Here is a 20,065-nt window from a genome sequence, read left to right on the forward strand (position 1 = left end):
CACTCTCCTTCTCTCTGCCCTCACCATAGCCTTTCCTTTCACCTTTTAGTGCCCCTTCCTCTCTTTTCCTTCATCATCCATCTCCTGCTCTTGATTACCTGAATTCATAGATCCACTCAAGTCTTCACCTTTACTCCACCCTCTTATTTGCCTCTCCCTACACTTCTCCCCTCTTTGCAGAGCTCATATATTTTTACCCCCCACTTATTTTACAATTTAAATTTCTCTCTTAAATGCATAGTTACAAACGTGTTTCTTTTCCATAATGTTTTTTTCCAAAGCACTGCTGTTCTGCCCTGCAGGTTAGATTTAGTGAAATATTAGAGTATATATTAGAATATAGTAGAGACAGAAAACCATACATGACCGCACTGACAGACCACAGAAAGCTATTTCAGTCCAACCACGTGATGCCAAAAAAGTAAGACAGTAGTTGGCTCATATTTGTAGAAGATTATTTCAAGTGCTTATTTTGAGATTGCAAAGATTAAACTTGTGCTGTAATGCTTCAATCTCTCTCTCTCTCTCTTTATTCTAAATATATGTATATATTTGCACAAATATAAGCATAAGTGAGAAGAGAAAAATAAATATTGATTGAATATTAATTGTAGCCCATAAATGCTTCAGAGGGACTTATACACCCTGATTGTACTTATTGTGGGAGTATTTCACAAATAAAATATGTTTAAGTCTTAGTCATGGAGGCTCATCTGCTTCCTTAAATTTCCCCCTTTTTTTATCCTGAAAAAAATATTTGAGCTGCGTCTTAATAATACTACAGTTTGTTCTCTCATCTGACTGTGGGTTAATATATGGGATCATTATAAACATTTATGCAGCGAAGGAGCTTCTCGTGCCAAAGGGGCTGACGCTCAGGCGGATCGAACCTTTCGATTGATACTGAAACAATTTGCATACTGATTCTCTTTCAGTGCGCACGGATCCATAACAACACCGGCCAGCTATTCAAATGCGTCTGCATCGAGAAAAGCACGGGGAGATGCACGGTATCGCTGCAGGAAAAGAGAGGCTTTGTACGGGGAGACGAATTTGCGACTGGAAACGAGGCGCATGCAGCGGCTAAGGATCTTTACCTCGGTCAGGATTTGGGACTCTGGCAGCTCTGGAGAAAAACTAGAGGCTTGGAGAGCCGGAGGAGGATGAGGGAGAGTAAGGGACGGGAAGGACATAGATGGAGGAGACGCGAGGATGCCAGCGCATCCTCAGCTTTTTGCAGCTCGCATGTTGGAGTTAAAGAGCTTATGTAAATTGATGTTGAGGCTCTGTCGTTCTGTGCGCTTCTGTAAGGCAGTGAGCTGGAAGGATGATAAAGATGCATGACAGAAAAGGATCCTGCGTTAAAGTCTGGAACTACAGTGTGTGTGTGCGTGCGTTGGCCGTGCGTGTGCGTGTCTGTGTTTATGTGTGACGCAGAAGAAGAAGAAGAGTTTAAATGCACACATTTGAAGACTGGCACCCTGTTGAGAAGAGACGTGGAAAAAAAGAGTGCTTTCCGAATGTGACGCACACAAGCTGAGTGTTTCTCTGGCGCATATGCGCACAAACTTAAAGCAGCTGCGCCACATTTCAGTCTATAGTATCTACACAAGGGCATCAATTAAAATGGTCTTTTCCTAGTTAAATGTTGGTTTAACTGTACTTAAAATAATACAATTTCCGCACTGCGTGGCCGATATTACCGGCTTGCTTCATAATTAACTGAAACTGCTTGAAATTCGACTTCGTTTCTCAAATTTTCATTTTATCTAAAACATCAGAAAATAAGTCCCAATAGTTACGAGTTCGTGAGGCAATGTACCCACCAACACATGCATAAATACTTCAGAATTCAGACGTTTTTGGTTGCACACACAGTTCGCATTAATTTGAATTTCTAAAGAGAAATTGATCATTTAGATGCGATGATAACGATGCACCTGTAAAGATAGTTAAGCTGGCCAGCATGCTGTCAAATCTCTTATTGAAAAATATACCCACACTCCTGTTGTTAATGCATGGATAAAATGCATAGATTTTATCCAAATCTGACGCAGTGCTGCAGATATTAATAATAATAAAATTCTTAGTTATTAAACCCCAAATTATAAATGTTCTAAATCAGCAGATACATCTACATGAAGACAATGGTTTAGATTTTTGTTCAAATTGCAGTTTATAGAAATATTTAGGACATAGTGTGCCAATGTGTATTCTGCAGCTTTGTATAGTCTGTTTACTCATGAGCTACTTTTATACGTGTTAACTGCAAATAATACAAGACACTATTTACAGGTTCGCTATTAGTACAGAAAACCATAATTAGGATCAACTAAAATAGTTAAAAGGAAAAGCCGAGAGATTGTGGCTACAAAAACACGGCAATAAGCAGTTGTTTTTTTTTAATTACATTTATTTATTTCAGAAATTTGGAAGAAATTTTCAATTTCCCTAAACTCGTTATTGTCGCCTCCAAAAGCCACACAGCCTGTTTGTGTACGAGGTCATTTGGATTTGAAGCGCACATTTAGTGGGGCTGGTTTGGCTATCGTTGACACGGTTTTGTTGTCATAATTGGAGTCTTACCAAAGTTACAGGGAGTAATTGGGCGGCATATGGGCACCTTAATGTAAAGTGATGCCTTGTTAATTTCACATGAGTGCACGAATCAGAGCAAGTGACGCGGAATAACACAAGAGGCAGTTGAATTACCCCTGAGCAAGGCAGCAGGTCCGGCATCTGCTGCTCGGCCATGATGGCATTTATAATAATTAGGTGGGGAAATAAAAAGTAAATTCCTTAATCTGGGGTGAAATTTTAAGCCATTTTACATCACAGCCCCAAGGCGTGTGTGTTCCAAAATTCTGGTTATTGGGGGAGAAAGAAAAGAAAAAACTTTCAACAAAAACTTCTTAAAATGATCTTCAAAGATCTTTAAATCTTTAGATCGCTCTTTAGCTTCATTTCATCTAAGTTTACCATTTCCTACCAGGCTGTAATATGTTTTTCATGTGACCTGTTTTTATTTTAATTATTATTTTTCTTTTCAACCTCAGAATAAAGCTGGCCTACTGCCTTAAACTAACGTAATTTCTACACTTTTAGTACTATTTCAATTTTCCATAAGACGGCGTTTGTTTTTTGTTTTGTGTTCTTGTTTGTTTGTTTTTTAAATAACCCGGTTGCTCATTTAAATAATCACATTATTCAAAGAGAAAATAATTACCGCCTGTCTAAAATCCCACAAACAAATTACGCAAAAAAAAAAAAAAACGTATATTTTTAGGTTGGTTTATTATAACAAATCGTAGGCCTTAGCCTGAGTCCCTCCAGGAATTATAATTTTATTCAGTATTGATTGGCGCGCTGTGGTGTGTTTTCAAGGCCTGTGCTTTTTGCTCTAAAGGACAGCCATCAACGCTGCAATGCACATTTTCATTTTAAAAAAGGGAAAAATCTGTTCATATGTTTTCAGATATTTAGGCTTTAATATATTTCCCTCTGTTAAATTCCCGATTCAAATAAAAAAAAAATCTAAATGTAGAGGAGGACCCATTTATGGATCTCGGGATTTTAGAGGTGAAGCAGTAAAATCAATTCATGGGTTCAAACCTATAAAACAAAAGCGAAGTGATTTATTTTCAAAAGCATGATTCAGTTTCCGAATGTATGCGTCGTTATATTGCAAAGGGTCAATGACCATACTGCTCAAAATCAAGTAGGCTCATTTATAAAAGTTAAGTTCCACCAGATGCCATTTAGCAAAGGCTTATTCTTAAACAAGCCGTAATTGTCATTTTGAGCATCTATAAAGCTTGCAACGCTGTGTCATTTTGCAGAGCTGCTGAAATATTGATCCACCGTCCTCTCTGCCAGACATTATATTGTTGCTGCTCGGATATGCTGCTGTGGGGCTTCATGGGAATTATGCCCCTGATTAATAATCAGTGTGAAACCTACATTTTGCACTTTCAGTGCCCATTCTCTGGATCAAGTTTTCCTTGGCTCACACTATTTCATAAGACTTGATCAATATAATATTTTTCCCTCCAACTCGCCGGTATTTCTTCATCCGCGCATGTATGGATCTGTGGCACACTTTGGTCTCTGCTTCTGTTTCTTTTGTGCTAATTGAATTGAATTCCGCTTGAAATGTATCCTCTTTCAGAAGTGCTCAGAAAACCGTGTCCCTTATATTCTCTGCAAAGCAAATGTCACAGCCTCGTAAGGTTTGGCCTATCTCGGCACAATGGCCACAGAAAGCCAACACACATAAACACACAGCTCAGGTCGTGCAGACATGGCAGAAGCCTATCGATCCGTATGAGAATGTGTAGATGAGGTTTGCTTCCAAGTAAGGCCAAACCTTAGCCCTGTTGGATCTCGTTTGCTTGTGCGAGGAGAGCGCATCAAAAATAAAAACAGACGCGAAAATATCAAAAGTTTTATTGGGAGAAATTGAGTATTTGTTTACAGAATAAATTGTATTTAAAATTTTAGAATTTTAGAATAAATTCTGCTTGAAATAAAACCAGATGCCTCAGTGTGGAATAAGTTGGTGCTATTGTTAAATTAACATAATTTTATTTAGTGTTTTTTGTTTTCCTGTCGTCAGCTCTATTTTCCTCCCTCCAAAGTCTATTATGTCCGCAGGTCTGCACGGTTGGACAGCCACACTTCGAGGAATTAGTGTCCTTTTGTCTCGACACACGTCACACACACGCCGTTGACATTGACTTCACATCAGAGGCAGTTTAACTTCTCTCTCTCTCTTTCTTTCTTTTCTTTTATTTAACTCGTTCAACCGAGCGCAGGGTCTATTGTGGGGGCCCTGACAGATGCGGGGCCCCTAGCAGGTCCATAACAGGGAAAAGTCTGAAAGGTTAATCTGTCCCCCCGCAGATGTTGGCTTTGGGAGTCTTGAAGCGTCACCTTTGACATGTCCCTCATTCAGCAGGGGGTCCAGAAGGACACTGACCGCTGCAAGCTGTCACCTCGGCCGGCTGAGGACGCCCTGCGCTACCGCTCTATTAGGCTAAACGGCCCTTGACGTGTAACTTAAATGTAAGCGGGGGCGGGCTCTTGTCAGGCTGCAGGTTTGAGGGGGTTGGACACTCATGCAAAGTGCACCACAACATCAACAACAACACAGGGACACGTAGTCATGTTACGTGTCAGCACGTGATTTCCATCGGTGGGACTGGATTGTACACACCTGCCGTGAATGCACACGTGTGTGTATGCGTGTGTAAATTTCTGAGAAGTTTCTGCAAATAAAAAACAAATGTTCTTAATTGACTAAATAACATGTGGGTGTTGTATTTTTATTATCACCGTTTAATGGCCATACTATATCCTCAAATAGTTCTAAAGCACAAGGATTAAATATGCCCCCCACACACTCACACATGCACACTCATGCACACATGCTGGGCTTGGTTCGTTAAGCCTAATAGTTGGACAATAGACACATCTGCTCATCTTTTTCTATCAAAAGAGAAGGTACTACGGTCTTCGTTTGGTTAAACTGCCACATATTTGGCACGGTTGTGGGGGCGGGTTGGGGCAGCTGACTAATAATGATAAAAGAATGGATGTATTTGATGCTTATGAATATATACAGGCTGTGACTTTATTGACAGCCTTTTAGGGAACAATTAACTCATCCTGCTTTGATTTCTGTGGCGACCGTTTCTGCTTCGTCGAAAGGAATTAAGTGTCGTTGTTGTTTTGTTTGGGAGTTTTGGAGGTTTTGGATCCCAGACTCACCGGTTAAAAATCAACTCCATATGAACCCGGAAGTTTACTTCATTTGCGGTTAATAGTTTAAGGAGGACTGAAGGTGAAGCCTCATTACAGCCTTAATGAATTTAACATTTTCTAAATAAGAGCTGATAATTAACGATATAGCTGTGTACTCAGTCAGCATCCATGAGCAGATTTCGTAGGGCTTTAATGTGAGCTCTCTCTATTAGCATTATTAGCATTTGCAGCAAACGCTAAAGGGTCCTGAATAGTTCTAATAGCTGTGAGCAGCTTTTCATACCATCCTTCCTTAATAAGGTACCTGACGTCAGAGAATGGGGCGGTGTGTGTACGCGTGTGCCTGAAAGGGAGAGAGAGAGAGACAGAAAGAGAGAGAATACGAGTGGAGATGGGTGTCCCCTTTGCGCATGTGTAGACAGTGAGCTGTGCTGCGGTGGAACAGGGGCTGGAGACACACTGCTAGAGAGATGGCGCGGCACCCGACCGGAGCGCAAGGACAGCTGGTTGGTGGTGGGGGGGCTTGAATTATAACGAGAATCAGAAAATTAAGAGAGTAATTATTTTAAAAAAAACAACAACAACAACTGTCAAGCAAAGGGGGACTCGGAAGAGGAGTTTTCATTCTGCAAAACAGCGTGCGAGGTAGGGGAATAATGAAATAGGTGAATGTAAGGACAGAGAAGAGGCAATAGCAAAGGAGGCTACTGCAAGAAAAAAACAACAACAAAAGAAATTTGAACTTTTACTGGACGTGAGGACTTCTGGACATCAGCTAACTGGGGTAGGTCAGATAGATGGTTTGTCCACAGCGCTGCCCGGATCATGAACGCACAGCTGTCGATGGAGAATATTGGCGACCTGCACGGAGTGAGCCATGAGTCCGTGTCCGGTCACGGAGAGCTGCTGAGTGGCCACAGTCCACATTCTCGTCCGAGCCCTAGGGGTTTAAGCCACCGTGCTATGGGCATGGCGACCCTGCTCGACACCGGAGACTATCACCCCAGCCACTCTGGACACTTGCATCCAGCCATCAGCATGTGTGAAGCCCCCCCTGGCATGAGCGCGAGCAGCACTTACACTACCCTAACCCCCCTGCAGCCCTTACCCCCCATCTCCACCGTGTCCGACAAGTTTCCTCCCCATCATCATCACCACCACCATCCACATCATCCTCACCCGCACCCGCACCCGCACCAGAGGATCCCCGGAAATGTCAGCGGCAGTTTCACGCTGATGCGAGAGGACCGGAGTCTGGCGCCTATGAACAGTCTGTATCCCGCATATCATCACAAGGATCCGTGCATGGGCCAGAGCCTCTCCCCGTTATCCGGTTCCGGTCTGGCCAGCATACACACGTCCCAGGCCGGCATCCCCCCCTACGCTCATCCTGGTGCCGCTATGCCTGGTGAGAAGATGCTCACCCCGAGCGGGTTCGAGGCTCACCATCCGGCCATGCTCAGCAGACATGCGGAGCAGCACATGAGCTCCTCAGCTGGTATGGTACAAATCAACGGCCTCCATCACCATCCGCACGCCCACCTTGGCGCGCAGGGCCACGGCCAAGTGCTGGGGAACAGCCGGGAGCAGGCCTCCGGGCCCGGGCAGCAAGGGGGCGGCGGTGGAGGGGGTGGTGTTTCTGGGGGACAGATGGAGGAGGTGAATACCAAAGAGGTGGCGCAGAGGATCACCACAGAGCTGAAGCGCTACAGCATCCCTCAGGCCATCTTTGCCCAGCGGGTCCTGTGCAGGTCCCAAGGGACCCTGTCCGACTTGCTGCGAAACCCCAAACCCTGGTCCAAGCTTAAGTCCGGCAGAGAGACCTTCCGCCGCATGTGGAAATGGCTGCAGGAGCCTGAGTTCCAACGCATGAGTGCGCTCAGGCTCGCAGGTGAGCGAAGCCTCGGTAAAGCCCCATTTTTGCTTTCATCTTTTCATTGATTTCCAAAGAAAAATAAACGATCGGCAAATGGCTGTAATTTGGCACAGAAGGTCACTGGCGCTGAATGTTATCTTGTGCTGAGCAATGGAGAGAGGAATTGAAACTGGGCTTGTAGTTTGTTTTTTGCTATACTGGGAAAAAAAATATAGCAAACCAACTGTAAGACATTCAAATTCAAATAAGAGTCACATTCAGGACTGGCGTTTCCTCTGTGCTGGATAGGTCTTTAAAAGATATGTATAACTTGTAATCTCTCTACTTGCCTCCAGATGCTGGAAGTCAAATGATATCAGCTTTAGGACGGAATCGGGAAAAGTTGGCCCTGGTTACTATAGATATGGCCTTATATATTTTTTAAACGTAGATTTATGTTGAGTGGTTAAATTCAACATACAGTCAGATAAACAACAGGAGGAATTAGAGCCGAAAACAAACTTCACTGAGCTGAAGACCGTGCAGAGACTGGCCTGACATCAATACGCATCCCTTTTCTGTCTCTACACTGATTTTGGGGCTTGTGTGGAACAAGTACTCATGTCATTTTACCTCAAAATATCGACCGCTGGACTGTGTGCGTAAACTGATCCTTCTCCCAGAAATCGTTAGGAACGTGTTTATTTTGGTGTAGATGCAACCGATCAGCTCCTTTTTTTGGAGTTGCCCTTGATGTAAACACAGAGTGTGTGTGCACGTGTTCCTGGGAGTTTGTCATAAACCGAATCAAAGCGACGCCGGAGTCTTGCATTATTTAGTTGGTGTAAAGACGTTTGGAGCTCTCTTTGGCAAAATTAGAGACTTCAGTTCCTCAGCAGAAAAGAACTGAAAAGAGCACGTGTTCGTGTTTAGCTGGTGAACAAACCCTGACTTCGTTGAAGTTTCTCTAATTAACTGATAGACCTCTGTATTAATTTGTCCCTGTGGTACGCACGAGTCGATTAAGGCGCCCAGCGAGGCCCAAATAGCACGTGCGCGTTCACATAGACCCAATAGATTTTTTTTACGTTTATAGGCCCGATCAATGACCTACAAATGGGGCTTTTGTGCTTTTTGAAAAGTGAGGCTACACGGTGGAAAGTGCGCGCTTTTGTGCACGTGTATGCTCGCGCGTGTGCACATCAGTGTAATCACAATTGATTATTTTTCAGTTTTCCCATCTGCTGCTACTGATGTGCGTGTGTGTGTGTGTGTGTGTGTGTTTTGAAGATGAGATTTTATCAGTGGAAAATGAGTGAAACACACGTGCACACACATATTTGAAGCACACACATATTTGATATTGCATTTGCATCATTTTATCATTAGTGGAATGAGCATATAATTAAAACTAAACTCAGACCAGCAGCATATTGACTTGTATCGTTAAAGCTCTGATTTTATTTTTCAGAGAAATGGATATTCATACAGTGCAGGGAAAATGTAACAGGCCTGCTTCAGTTATTGTTGTATTTTTCTTTGTCGATGTTACCTAACTTAAAAAAAACATATTTAAACTGTATAAACTCTTGTTTTTGTTGATTTTTTTTTTATTATTATTTTGGGGGGGTTGGCCAAAAAAAGTACCAAAATATCAATTGCGAGTTTTATTTAGAAAATGTCTGATAAAGAAGATGGATAATGGAGAAAGAGGGGAAAAATAGAGTTAAAAATTAAATAAATTCAGAATAAAATAGTCTGAGCGACATTTTATTGATCCGTTCGTTCCTGTGTGAACTGGATATGTGATCTTGTGCTGAGGTAGATTTGATCTGTTCATTGATTTTAGGCTTCTGAAATTAATCTTGGGCCTTCTCTCGTTTTCCCACGTATTCAATTACCCATCTGAATATTTGTATGTGTGGAATGGAATAGAATAAAATAGAATACAATGGAATATAAAAGTGAGGAGAGAACCCACTCCAGACAGCGCATCAGTTAGGAATTCATTACAACTTTTTTTTTTTTTTTGGAAAGAAGCTGTGATTGCATAGACCTTTCTTGATGTTGGTTGTGTTTTCTTTTTTTTCCTTTTTATTATTCTTGGTGAATAATTATCTACTTCCACTTAATCGGGATGTAGATTCTTGAAATAAATACACGCTGGGCTAAATCTTCGCTACGTTTTCAGCTCAGATGTCTGTTTGTTGTTCTCTGTACGGTTATGAAACGCGGGGCTTTCGTCACATTGTGTCAGTACACGCTATGTGTGCAGTCTGTTTCAGTGTGTGGAGTTATCTCGTGTTTGTAATGATTAGCCGGGAGCAGCAGCGGTGTGTGTGTGTGTGTGTGTGTGTGTGTGTGTGTGTGTGTGTGTGTGTGTGTGTGTGTGTGTGTGATTAGCCCGATAACGAGGCCGTTGTTATGTTCCCATCGGTCCTGGGAAAGCTCCCTGTCTTCGCGGGCCTCCCGTGCGGGGTCGGGCTCCTCTGTGCTGGCTCCTGCTGTCTGAGTGGCCTTCACTCGTGCTGATTTATTGCAACCCTTACACGAGGAGCTCCGGCCCTCTGTTAATATTTACCTGTACTGGAGACAACGGGCTGCTCATACTCACAATTATAGGCCCACTCCACTTTATGGTCATGCTAACAGGCCGCTTCGCTGTACTTTAGCACATGCTGAAGAAAGTGCTTGAAATTAGAAATCATGTATCATGTGAGATCTCGGCGGGGGGGGCAGGTCCTCTTTTGATTTTATAATTCTAATCGTTTTTAAAGTATCGCGTAGTGTTACTTAAGCTTTCATTTGGAGATAATACATCAAAACTAAGAACAACAAGAGGAATAAAGTAGAGTTTAACGACAATATGTAGTGCTTTACTACAATATAGAACGGGAAGTCATTTTATTAGTTTATTAGTGAGGGAAGCACTTACTGTAGTTGTTCTCCTCTACATATCCTTTTTTTTTTTAAAAAGGTGTCTAAATTTGGCTGATCGAAGTTTTCTGTTTTCACCACGTTGTCTCGGGTTGACTCATGAAATGCGTTTGTTTACTCCGTGCACTTTGCAAAATTAATCGGTGCTGGTCGGAGAATTGTTTTGTGGTTGTGATGTGTTGTTCATTAATTTCCCCAGTGAGCCCATATTTGGTCTCACCTTAGCAGCCCGCGTCTGCCCCCTCCTGGTCTGACCTCACTCTCTGTTTAAATGACTGGAGCTTGAGGTGTTAATAAAAAAAAAGCTGTAGCCATGTAGCAAAGAGTTCAGATTAACTGAAGTTTGACTTTTTATCAGATGGATTCCCACGTTTTTGTTTTTCCAGTATAAAATCATCTCTAGGCCATTTTCTTTATTTATCTACGTCACCTGCGGGGGACATTGCTTTCAGCACCGTGGACAGCGCTCATTGTTCTGGCATGCTTCCTGCTGATTGCTCTTTTTCTGGACCCACGAAATCTTTGGTGCCTGAATCAAAAGAGGGTCTATGTGGATCTATGAGTCTAATTTTGCTATTATATCCCATATACCTTTTAAAAAATCTGAAATGAGGAGTTTTGAACAAAAATAGCACTACTTCCAACAATCAGGCTGTGTGATTCTTTCAGAGTAAATGATGCAAAAACCGTAATAGAAATGTGTCTGTGAAAAATGTGGTGTTGATAAAACCTTTCAATTACCAGTTCTACTGGTTTAGTATCCAAAAATGTGAAATATGAAATAGTATCCAAAAATTTGCTTAGACCAGCAAAGACAGTTTACTTGATTTCACCAAACTCAAACCACACACAAGCTACATCAAACATAAGGAAGCTTTCAAAACAGGCTGTGCATCGTTTACATTGAAGGCTAATATTTTATTAGAGCAAGCATGAAACACAAGAAAAATATATGTTTCTAGGAATTAAAGGAAATTAAAGAGATATACAAATAAGAACTTGTGTATAATTTGGTTCTTGATACAACTGAATATTCTTCATGTTGGCATCACTAAAAACAAATTTCAGCTGCATGTGTATCCATAGGACCTGAAAAGTCCATATCAGAGTAGATCCAAATTGACTTCTGTATAACATTACACAGTAAAGAGGCTTGGATTGGCTTTAGATAATCACATTAGTTTAGCACATTTAGTCCCTAGAGGATTAAGTACCCCTGACCCCAATCCTATGTTATCAGAATATGTAATTTCTGTATTTTGAACAGGTCTCAGGTCTTGACAATCAGGATACAAAAGGGAAAAATACAAATTGTCACATACAAAACCTCTGTTTTACTTTTTATGAAGATAAAACAACATTTTAGCATTTGAAGTACTTGTGATCATCACTGAGGACTTTGCAGAGTTAGAGTGGAAACCTACAACCTGCCTCCCCCAGCCTAATATTGTGGAAAAGAACCAATTCAAGGTTCAGGCCACACTCTTTACTCAGGACTTTTTAAAATCCCAGGATAAGTTGTGATTCTCGTTTTTCTGTCTTCTGCCCTCTCTCACAAATCCCCTCTCTCTCTGTATGTCTCTTTGCTAAAATCTCCACAGCATGTAAGCGTAAGGAACAGGACCACGGCAGAAGCGAGCGGGGAAATGTGACCAAGAAGCCCCGGCTTGTGTTCACAGATGTGCAGCGGCGGACACTCCATGCCATCTTCAAAGAGAACAAGCGTCCATCCAAAGAGCTGCAACTCACCATTGCTCAACAGCTGGGCCTCGAGCTGGCTACAGTCAGCAACTTCTTTATGAACGCACGCCGCCGGAGCCTAGATAAGTGGGTGGATGACGGCTCTGGTCACTCAGCCAACTCTGGCCCCAACGCCTGCACCAAAGCCTGAAGAAGGACTGATTTGACCAACTCATGGACTGACTCAACCTCGGTGGAAAAGCTTTAAAACTTAAGAGAAACAAAGAAAACTTAAAAAAGACCTTGAAGCAACGTTTTGCCCTTAAACCTGTACTATATTGATATTTATAGTATCCAAAGATGAAAAAACAAACCAAAGACTTCTCCTTTGACCTGCTTTACAATGTTTGTTTTAGCAACACATTTATGTGTAACATACTGCAAAAAGACTATAGTTTTACTCCCCCTCACACACACACTCGCTGTCACTGGTCTCTAGCTTTATTACACCCTCCCCTCACCTCCCCACCCTGTATGAATCTATCATTCGCCACTGTTATCTTTAATCTGATTGGTTGGTTTTGATGATGGGTCCCTAAACAGAGGTTTAATCAGCCTCTTGACAGTCTGATCTGCAGTTGTCCACGGCCTCGAAAACAGCCAGAATGTGGAGCTCCAGTGGGATTGGCCAATCAACTTTAAAGAAAAAAAAATCCCACAGGAGAGACTGGATTGTTGTGCAACCTTGTTCGGATCAGTGGAGCGGACTGTCTTACTGTTTGTCCAACTGTCTGTCTTTTTATCAAGCATTCCAGACAGACAGGGAAATGTCCATGCGTAGACTGCTAACCCTAAAACCAAAAGGTCCAACCCTAAACCAAACCAAATAGAAAAAAATGCCTAACATCAACCCACATGGTAGTGCTTTCTTCCAACATGCTGAGGCATTGAATAATTCAAAAAAGAAAAACCAAAGCCTTCTACACCTTGAAGCCTCTTTTGCAGTTTAGAAATCAAACCACTTAAGAACATCCTATGAAGTAATTTGACCAAAGAATATATTTTGTAGTTGATAAAAGTATTTTTTACCTGTTTTCCTCCCTTACCTCCTGAGACAGACTGTTAGTGTGCTCCACCAAGAAGGAAATCATACTTCTCCTTCTCCACAGAACATTTTGAGTCACGTTTAAATATTTGCTCCCTGCAAACGGAAATACTCTATGGTATAACCCTAAAAATTAACTATTGATATTTGCCTTATAGATGCCTTCTTGGAAAGAAATAGACTATACCACTTTTAACTTCGCAGACACTCTCCTGAATTATGATCATTGTACTCAATGTTAAGGTTAGTCATTACAGCTACATCTAATCCTTCTAATCTGCTTAGCTAATGCCGGCAGGTTTAGTTCTACTTTATGTGTTCAAAATCCAGCACCTGTCAAAGACAAATCTCTTCAGTTTTCTATGTAAAACACAAGCTACTGGATCTATGTGTGGTTTTGACACTGTGTGAGGGAGAGTGTCAAAACCACAGTGCCTCTGGTGGTGCATATGTATTTGATTTTATCTCCTCATCAAAGATGTTGGGCGGAGGAGATGATATCAATGATCAAATCACTTTCAGGCGCTTACACAGCAATGTCAGCTTGTCACCTGAATACGAAAGCACCCCCGCTCCCTGCCTGCTGCCAATCCACCCTGCACTTCCTCCCCTCCCTGCCTCCACTCTCCTAGTAAGCTATGCATTTCAGCACTAGGAGGAAAGCACTACACAGGGCTGGCCCAGGGCAGCATAGCATTAGATATATTACGCTGGCCCCTTGCCGTCATCCTCTTCATGGCCAGGGTTAGCAGCTCTACATTCATCAGAACAAGCGCTGAAGGAGAGGCAAGAGAGAGCTGCTTTTTCTTTATCTCTGAGAGAAAAACCAAAAAGACGACAAGAAACCAAAAAAAAAATGTGTCAAGACCTGCTGATGTTTTATAGTGTGAACCAAAGATGCTACCTCACTCAAGTTCCATACGTGATTTTTATCACTTTGATGATACCAAAGATAACCAAAGATTTTTTCTCATTGCACGGCCTCTATGAGTGGTGTTCAAAGATGTGATGTATGTGTCCCCTCCCCCCTATCTCCTGTCTCTTTTTCCCTTCTCCTTTCTCCTCCTCTTTCTCCCCCTCCCACCTGCACTCAACCCATGCACCCCCGCTATGCGTGCTCTTGCTTCAACTGTGCTCTGATTACAGCTCCATAGATAGTCATACTGATGTAGCTATAGGCAGATGTGCTGAACTAGCCTTAGATACACACAATCAGCCATACTGGTGCCTGTGGGGTACAACTACCTTATTAGTAATGTGATCAGTGGTTGTTCATAACAGAAACACATTACTGTCTACCACTTTGTTGACAGGAAAGGCTTTTAGTTTGGTTCATTAATGATTTTAAATTTGCATCTGAAGCCTTACCCCACCAGAGCTCTCAGTGTTGCAGCTTTATTTCCACCTGGCCTGCCTGTTAGTGTGTATCTATAGGCTGATAATATTGATCCAACAAATAGGTCAGACATCTTCACCTTACAACAGGCAGACAACCTGACATAGCCATGGGCAGAGTTGATGACTCAACTATAGGCAGACATGTTCCTGAAAGTAGAAGCAGACGTGTTGCAATCTTTCTAAAACTCCCAGGACGAGTGCCTTGCTTGAACCAAAGTGTTAAACCGCTGTTGACCTCTCACCTTTGACTCTGTGAATACCTCAGCCTGTAGAAGGGCCACTACTGAAGAAACAATGAGAAGATTTTTTTCTTTAATCACACCGTGGTGCTTTCGCCAGCGCAACCATGCAATGAAAACATACCAAAGGAATTTTTGTTGTCCACTTCTACAGTTTAAACCAAAGGTCTTTGTTTATCCTCTCCCCTGCCCGCCCTTCATCCCTCCATCCCTCTTTCCCTTAACCTTGCTTGTCTCTCTGCTGTGTGTAGGAAGGTCCAGCACTCTGGCCGTGCATGTCTTTACCAATGTGTCTGAATACCTCATAGTAATAATTCCTTTGAGTTCTGCATTGAGACGTCTATCTGTGAGTTAGGCAGAACTCCACTTGTGTGGTAATTGTTATTGTTACTTCAAAAAGCTGTATGATTATCTATTTTGAAGTTGCTGTTTTTTGTTCTGTTTTGTTTTTTGGCAGAAGTGCTCTGTTTCAAGACATGGAGGACAAGTTTCAGGGTTGATGTAGGAAACTTTTGGGATGGAGGGAGAAGCGTATTTTTTATCGGACACTGGGTTATGCCAATATTATGATGGTAGACTATTGCTTTTACAGGGTAAAACCAACTGCTGTGATATTGTGTTCATATTTTCCCTTTTCTCTACTTCTGTGTTGTGATTTTAATTTAATTGCATTTTTGTATTGGTTAACCACTACTTTAATTTATGCATTTGTAGAAACTCTAGATTTGTATATAGTAGGTTTTTGGAAAAAAGAAAAGAAACAAAAAAGACCATTTATGTTACAGCCTTATTTCCCATGCTTAGATATAACAAAGGAGTAGTTTTTATTCTTCTTCAGCTAAATCCTAGCCGGCATTTCAATGTGTGTTTTAAACACTGCCAGAAACCAAGACAGTTGATTTGCCAATGCAGACAAAGTTATACAGGAGCTACTTTGTTGAACAGTTGGCAAAAAGCAGTGTGTACGTGTGTGTGTTTTTCTATTCTTTTGACTTTTTAAAAACACTTATTTTATGGGTATTACTGCACATCCAAAGATTTTTAAAACAAACCAAAAATTGGAAAAAAAATATGTATAATGTTGAAAAGCACTGGCATTTGTGAGGTAGACTTGTTGAGTTTTGATTTGCCATTCGCACGGGTATAGAATGTAGAAGGCGTAGGGCTATGTAGGCAAGCTTACTCTACCATGTGGGGAATCTCCTGTTCAATGTACAATCTGGAGCATTTGAAACGAGGGCTGCAAGCCCCGCTCACTTTGCTGTCTCATACACAGAGTGAGGTGGAGTTTAGGCTGGGCAGCCGGTCTGCCAGGGGCTGTGCCGCGGAGCTGGGTCTGTTTTTATTGCCGTGGCACCGCCGCCTTGCTCCATCTAGTATCTGTTCTTTTGGTACGTACTCGTGTAATGACTATAAGCAAAGTCTAATAAAACTGCAAAGAACCTTACCAAGGAATCCGTGTGCGAGCGTGTATGGGGACGATTATTCAGATTGCTCTTCTGTTTTTCTGTCTGTGAATGTGAGCGTGAGCCTCAAATGTCAAGTACTGCTGAAGTATGCAAGTTTGTATGTGAGCTCATTTGCATGCATCTCTTTGATTCTGTCGTTGCCCATTGTCTAATGTGTTTGTACTGCATATTGTCAAGCTTTTTGCTGATGTGTATGCATGTGTGTGGCTGACTGGTACATTTTAAAACAGTAGGTCTCTGGGTATCAGAGGCCGCACTGTTAGTACTGTTTCCTCTCTGTCATGCTCAGACAGCACAGAGTCTCCACGGACTAAGGGGTCATCACCAAAATGTCCATGACAGATTACATCAGGATGTTATGCATTCATTGTGTCTTGAATGAATAAGTACAGATGCTTTAATTTTACATAAAAAGGCCTGTAAAGTGAACAAAAGGATAATGCAGCGTGGGCCTATGTTTTCCTGTTTCCTAATTCCTCTCTTATTATTTGTTTTGCCCATAAGGAGTTCCCATATGATGGGTAGCTTGGCTACAAGTCTCATAATAATACTGCAGCACCTAAGACAATCATCTGGATCTCTTACGCTGGGGAACTAGTTTCCCACCCGCAGAGGGGTGTCCTCCAGCTATTCATATACAAAGATGCTTGAAGGGTTTTGATAAACAAGCATAATTGTTGTCATAGACATTTAGGAATAAATTACAGTAGAAGTTCATTTTGCACTTGCATTTCAAAATGAAATCTCCTTGCTCTTGTCAGCCTTGTGCTCTTGTCAGACTCGATCTCTTTCTTTTGACCTCCTTATCAACTCACAGTGCTTCTTCGGTTTTTAGTCTGCGTGTCAGTGTGTGTGTGTGTGTGTGTGTGTGCGTGTTTGTGTGTGTGCGTGCGTGCGTGCGTGCGTGTATGCCAGAGAGGCAATACTGTCGGTGTTACTCTCAGATGTAAAACTCCATGTCTCATGACTTGATTTGTCATTGCTGTTTCCCAGGCTTTGCTACTGCTTTCTCAGTGCCGTGCAATATCATCTGTTGTGATTGCTAAGCAAATGATAAAAAAGAAAGAAAATTGAGAAGCAAGTGATGATGTCATTCAGCTTTTTTCAGTGTTCAAATGTTTCAACATTTCTGTAGTCACAAAAAGTAGAAAATAAACTGTTGGTATTTCCAGCTTCTGAATCTTTGCTGTTGTATTATTAACATTGTTACTTTAATTTTCTTTTTACTAGGTTTTGTCTTTTTTTGCTCAGACGGACAAATTGAATCAATAAAACTTCAAATTGAATCGGCATGTAGGAAACATCCAGGTATATGAGTCTGTCTTGGATGTCAACCTGCATGACAAGTAGTTTCAGAAGATAGATCCTCAAGGTTAGAGGCTTCATTTGCACAGGCTTTCTCATCTTCAAAAATATATGAAGTTGTGTTCCTAGAAACATCTAGAATGTATGCACACATGTTGCTGCAAATATTAAAGAGTTTAAACGAATTCACTGTGACACAAGCAGCCCATCTGATGCATCAGCATTTGTACCGTGGGATGAGAACATGATGGATCGCACACACACACACACACACACAGAGTAATTTTTACCTCTAACAAATGTGAATTGAAGGCTTTTAATTGACAGATAAATTGTTAGTCTGGAAAAGTTCCAAAATGAATCACATTGCCACAACAAGTAAAGTATCTCAACCTGAAAGCTTCTGTTTTAACAACACTGTATAACCTTCATTTTTTTCTAAATCTCCATGAGCTACTAACAAACAGGGGTCCGTCTTTACTATAAAATATGTATAACGCCAAAGAAACTAGAGCCACCAGTTCCTTATTGCTAAAAATGTGAGTCACATTTAAGCAGCCAAGTGCAGAAAAACAAAATGTGATTGCATCTGGGCTATCATTTTAACTTTCTCAGAGAACTACACGTGAGTCTATTTATCTACTCTGTAGCCCATTACTAATTTAACTGAATGATCTCAAAGTGCAACAATAAAGTGATTCCCTGCATACAACAATGATCGTCAGTACTTGTCCAGGACGTGACCAAAGGTTTACCTGAAGAACACTTTAACGTGATGAAATGATCAGTGCTTTTAACTACCAGGGGTTTTAATCTTGTAGCCGACTGTTGTTTTTTTTTTACTGCATCACCTGTATTCTGTCACTAGATGGAGCTGTGACATGAATTTTCACAAACAATCATTATTTGCAGTTACCAACATCTTTAAAGGAAAAAGAAAAAGAATAGCAAAGATTCAGGGTACTGTATATCCAAATACTCAGCAGCACCTACGAAGATAACTATCCCATCACACTGAGCTGATTTTCTGACCGTGGGCTAAGACGATAAGGCAAATGAGCTTTATATGCATTCAGAAAATGCCCCCATTAGAATCAGCAGGGGCTTTGGAGTAGCTTTCTAAGACTGTCTACTATTGGCTTAACAGTTTCTTGCTAAATTACATCATCAAACAAACTACAGGCCTCACTGTGTTGCTGGTGTTTGAAGGTAATTAAATTGTGCAGCTCAAAATGTCTGCTGACTTTCATTTGGTTTTTAAAAATAACATAGCCAGTTTTCTCAGGGAGAACGGTGATCATAGTGTATTTAAAGCACATTGCAACTTTATGAAGCAGTTTGTTCTGTAAGATGTCAAAGAACAGCATTTTTTTTTTTTTAATTCAGATGTGCTATATATGCATGTTTAATTTTACTGACCACAATTTATGGCTATTGTGCAGACAATTGCATGGGGGATGCCATGGTTTTAAAGAAATGTGTATCTTCAACCATGTGATATGCAACAGCTCCTGGGGTTTTGTCAGGATGGGATGCAGAGCTCCACTATGTTTGACTCAGCACAAACAACAGTTAGTGTTGTCCTCATACATATGTAAACTTTGCTCCTGCTTTGTCAATAAAAGCCCACAATCAATTGGTAAGTGTTTGTCTTATTGTGCAAATGACCCACATTCTCTGGGTCACATGCATCTGGTATCAGAGAGAAAGCACAAATCAGCTGAATTAAAATTTAAAAGGCTTGCAACCACGAGTGGATTGATTGTCAAACTCTGGGTTGATACTGATGCCAGCATTTTATGTAACAGTCTGGCTGGCAGCTCATATGGATACTAAAAAAATGTTTTATTTTATTTATTTTATTATCCCCACCCTTTATGCAAGAGAAACAAATAAATCTTTGTTAAAAAAAATACCCAAACTCCTTTACAATATTTCAGTCAAAGCTATTTTATTCAACACAAAATTTATTTGACACAATTGACATTTGTTATCACGCCCGTTATCAGATAACCGGGGTTATGTTTGAACTAACATTCCTACTTTCAACAAATAGCTTCATTTTTTTAGTTTGCAGTATCTTACAATATTTTGCTATCTTTGTTCTGTATCCCAAATAGTGTAATTTCACTAGCAAACTAAAGCCAGGTCTACAGAGTCTGTTCATGAAGTGAATTGTTATTGTTGCCTTTACCTTTGTTCCCAAATGCTTCATCACAGTGTTGATTTAATCAGAGCATTTTTCCCTTGTCCTCTATTTTCCACCAGAAAGTCAACACACCACATCTTACATGTATCAGGATAGGAATAAAAA

At 41.2% G+C, this 20,065-nt stretch overlaps 1 protein-coding gene across 2 annotated transcripts; it reads left to right on the forward strand.

Annotated features, from left to right (window-relative positions):
* Positions 1-850: 850 nt before the first annotated feature.
* onecut1 (one cut homeobox 1) lies at positions 851-17,617 on the forward strand. 2 transcript variants are annotated; one of them, XM_084929943.1, is made up of 2 exons: positions 851-7,669; positions 12,157-17,617. In XM_084929943.1, the coding sequence occupies exons 1-2, from the start codon at positions 6,589-6,591 to the stop codon at positions 12,444-12,446; spliced, it is 1,371 nt and encodes a 456-aa protein (XP_084786069.1). In that variant the 5' UTR covers positions 851-6,588; the 3' UTR covers positions 12,447-17,617. The 2 variants fall into 2 exon arrangements, with proteins under 2 accessions (XP_084786069.1, XP_084786077.1); XM_084929951.1 differs by having other exon boundaries at positions 851-7,654.
* Positions 17,618-20,065: the final 2,448 nt, after the last annotated feature.

This window comes from Perissodus microlepis, chromosome 1 (assembly GCF_051167445.1).
Source record: "Perissodus microlepis isolate ML-2025 ecotype Zambia chromosome 1, ASM5116744v1, whole genome shotgun sequence".
NCBI lineage: Eukaryota > Metazoa > Chordata > Actinopteri > Cichliformes > Cichlidae > Perissodus > Perissodus microlepis.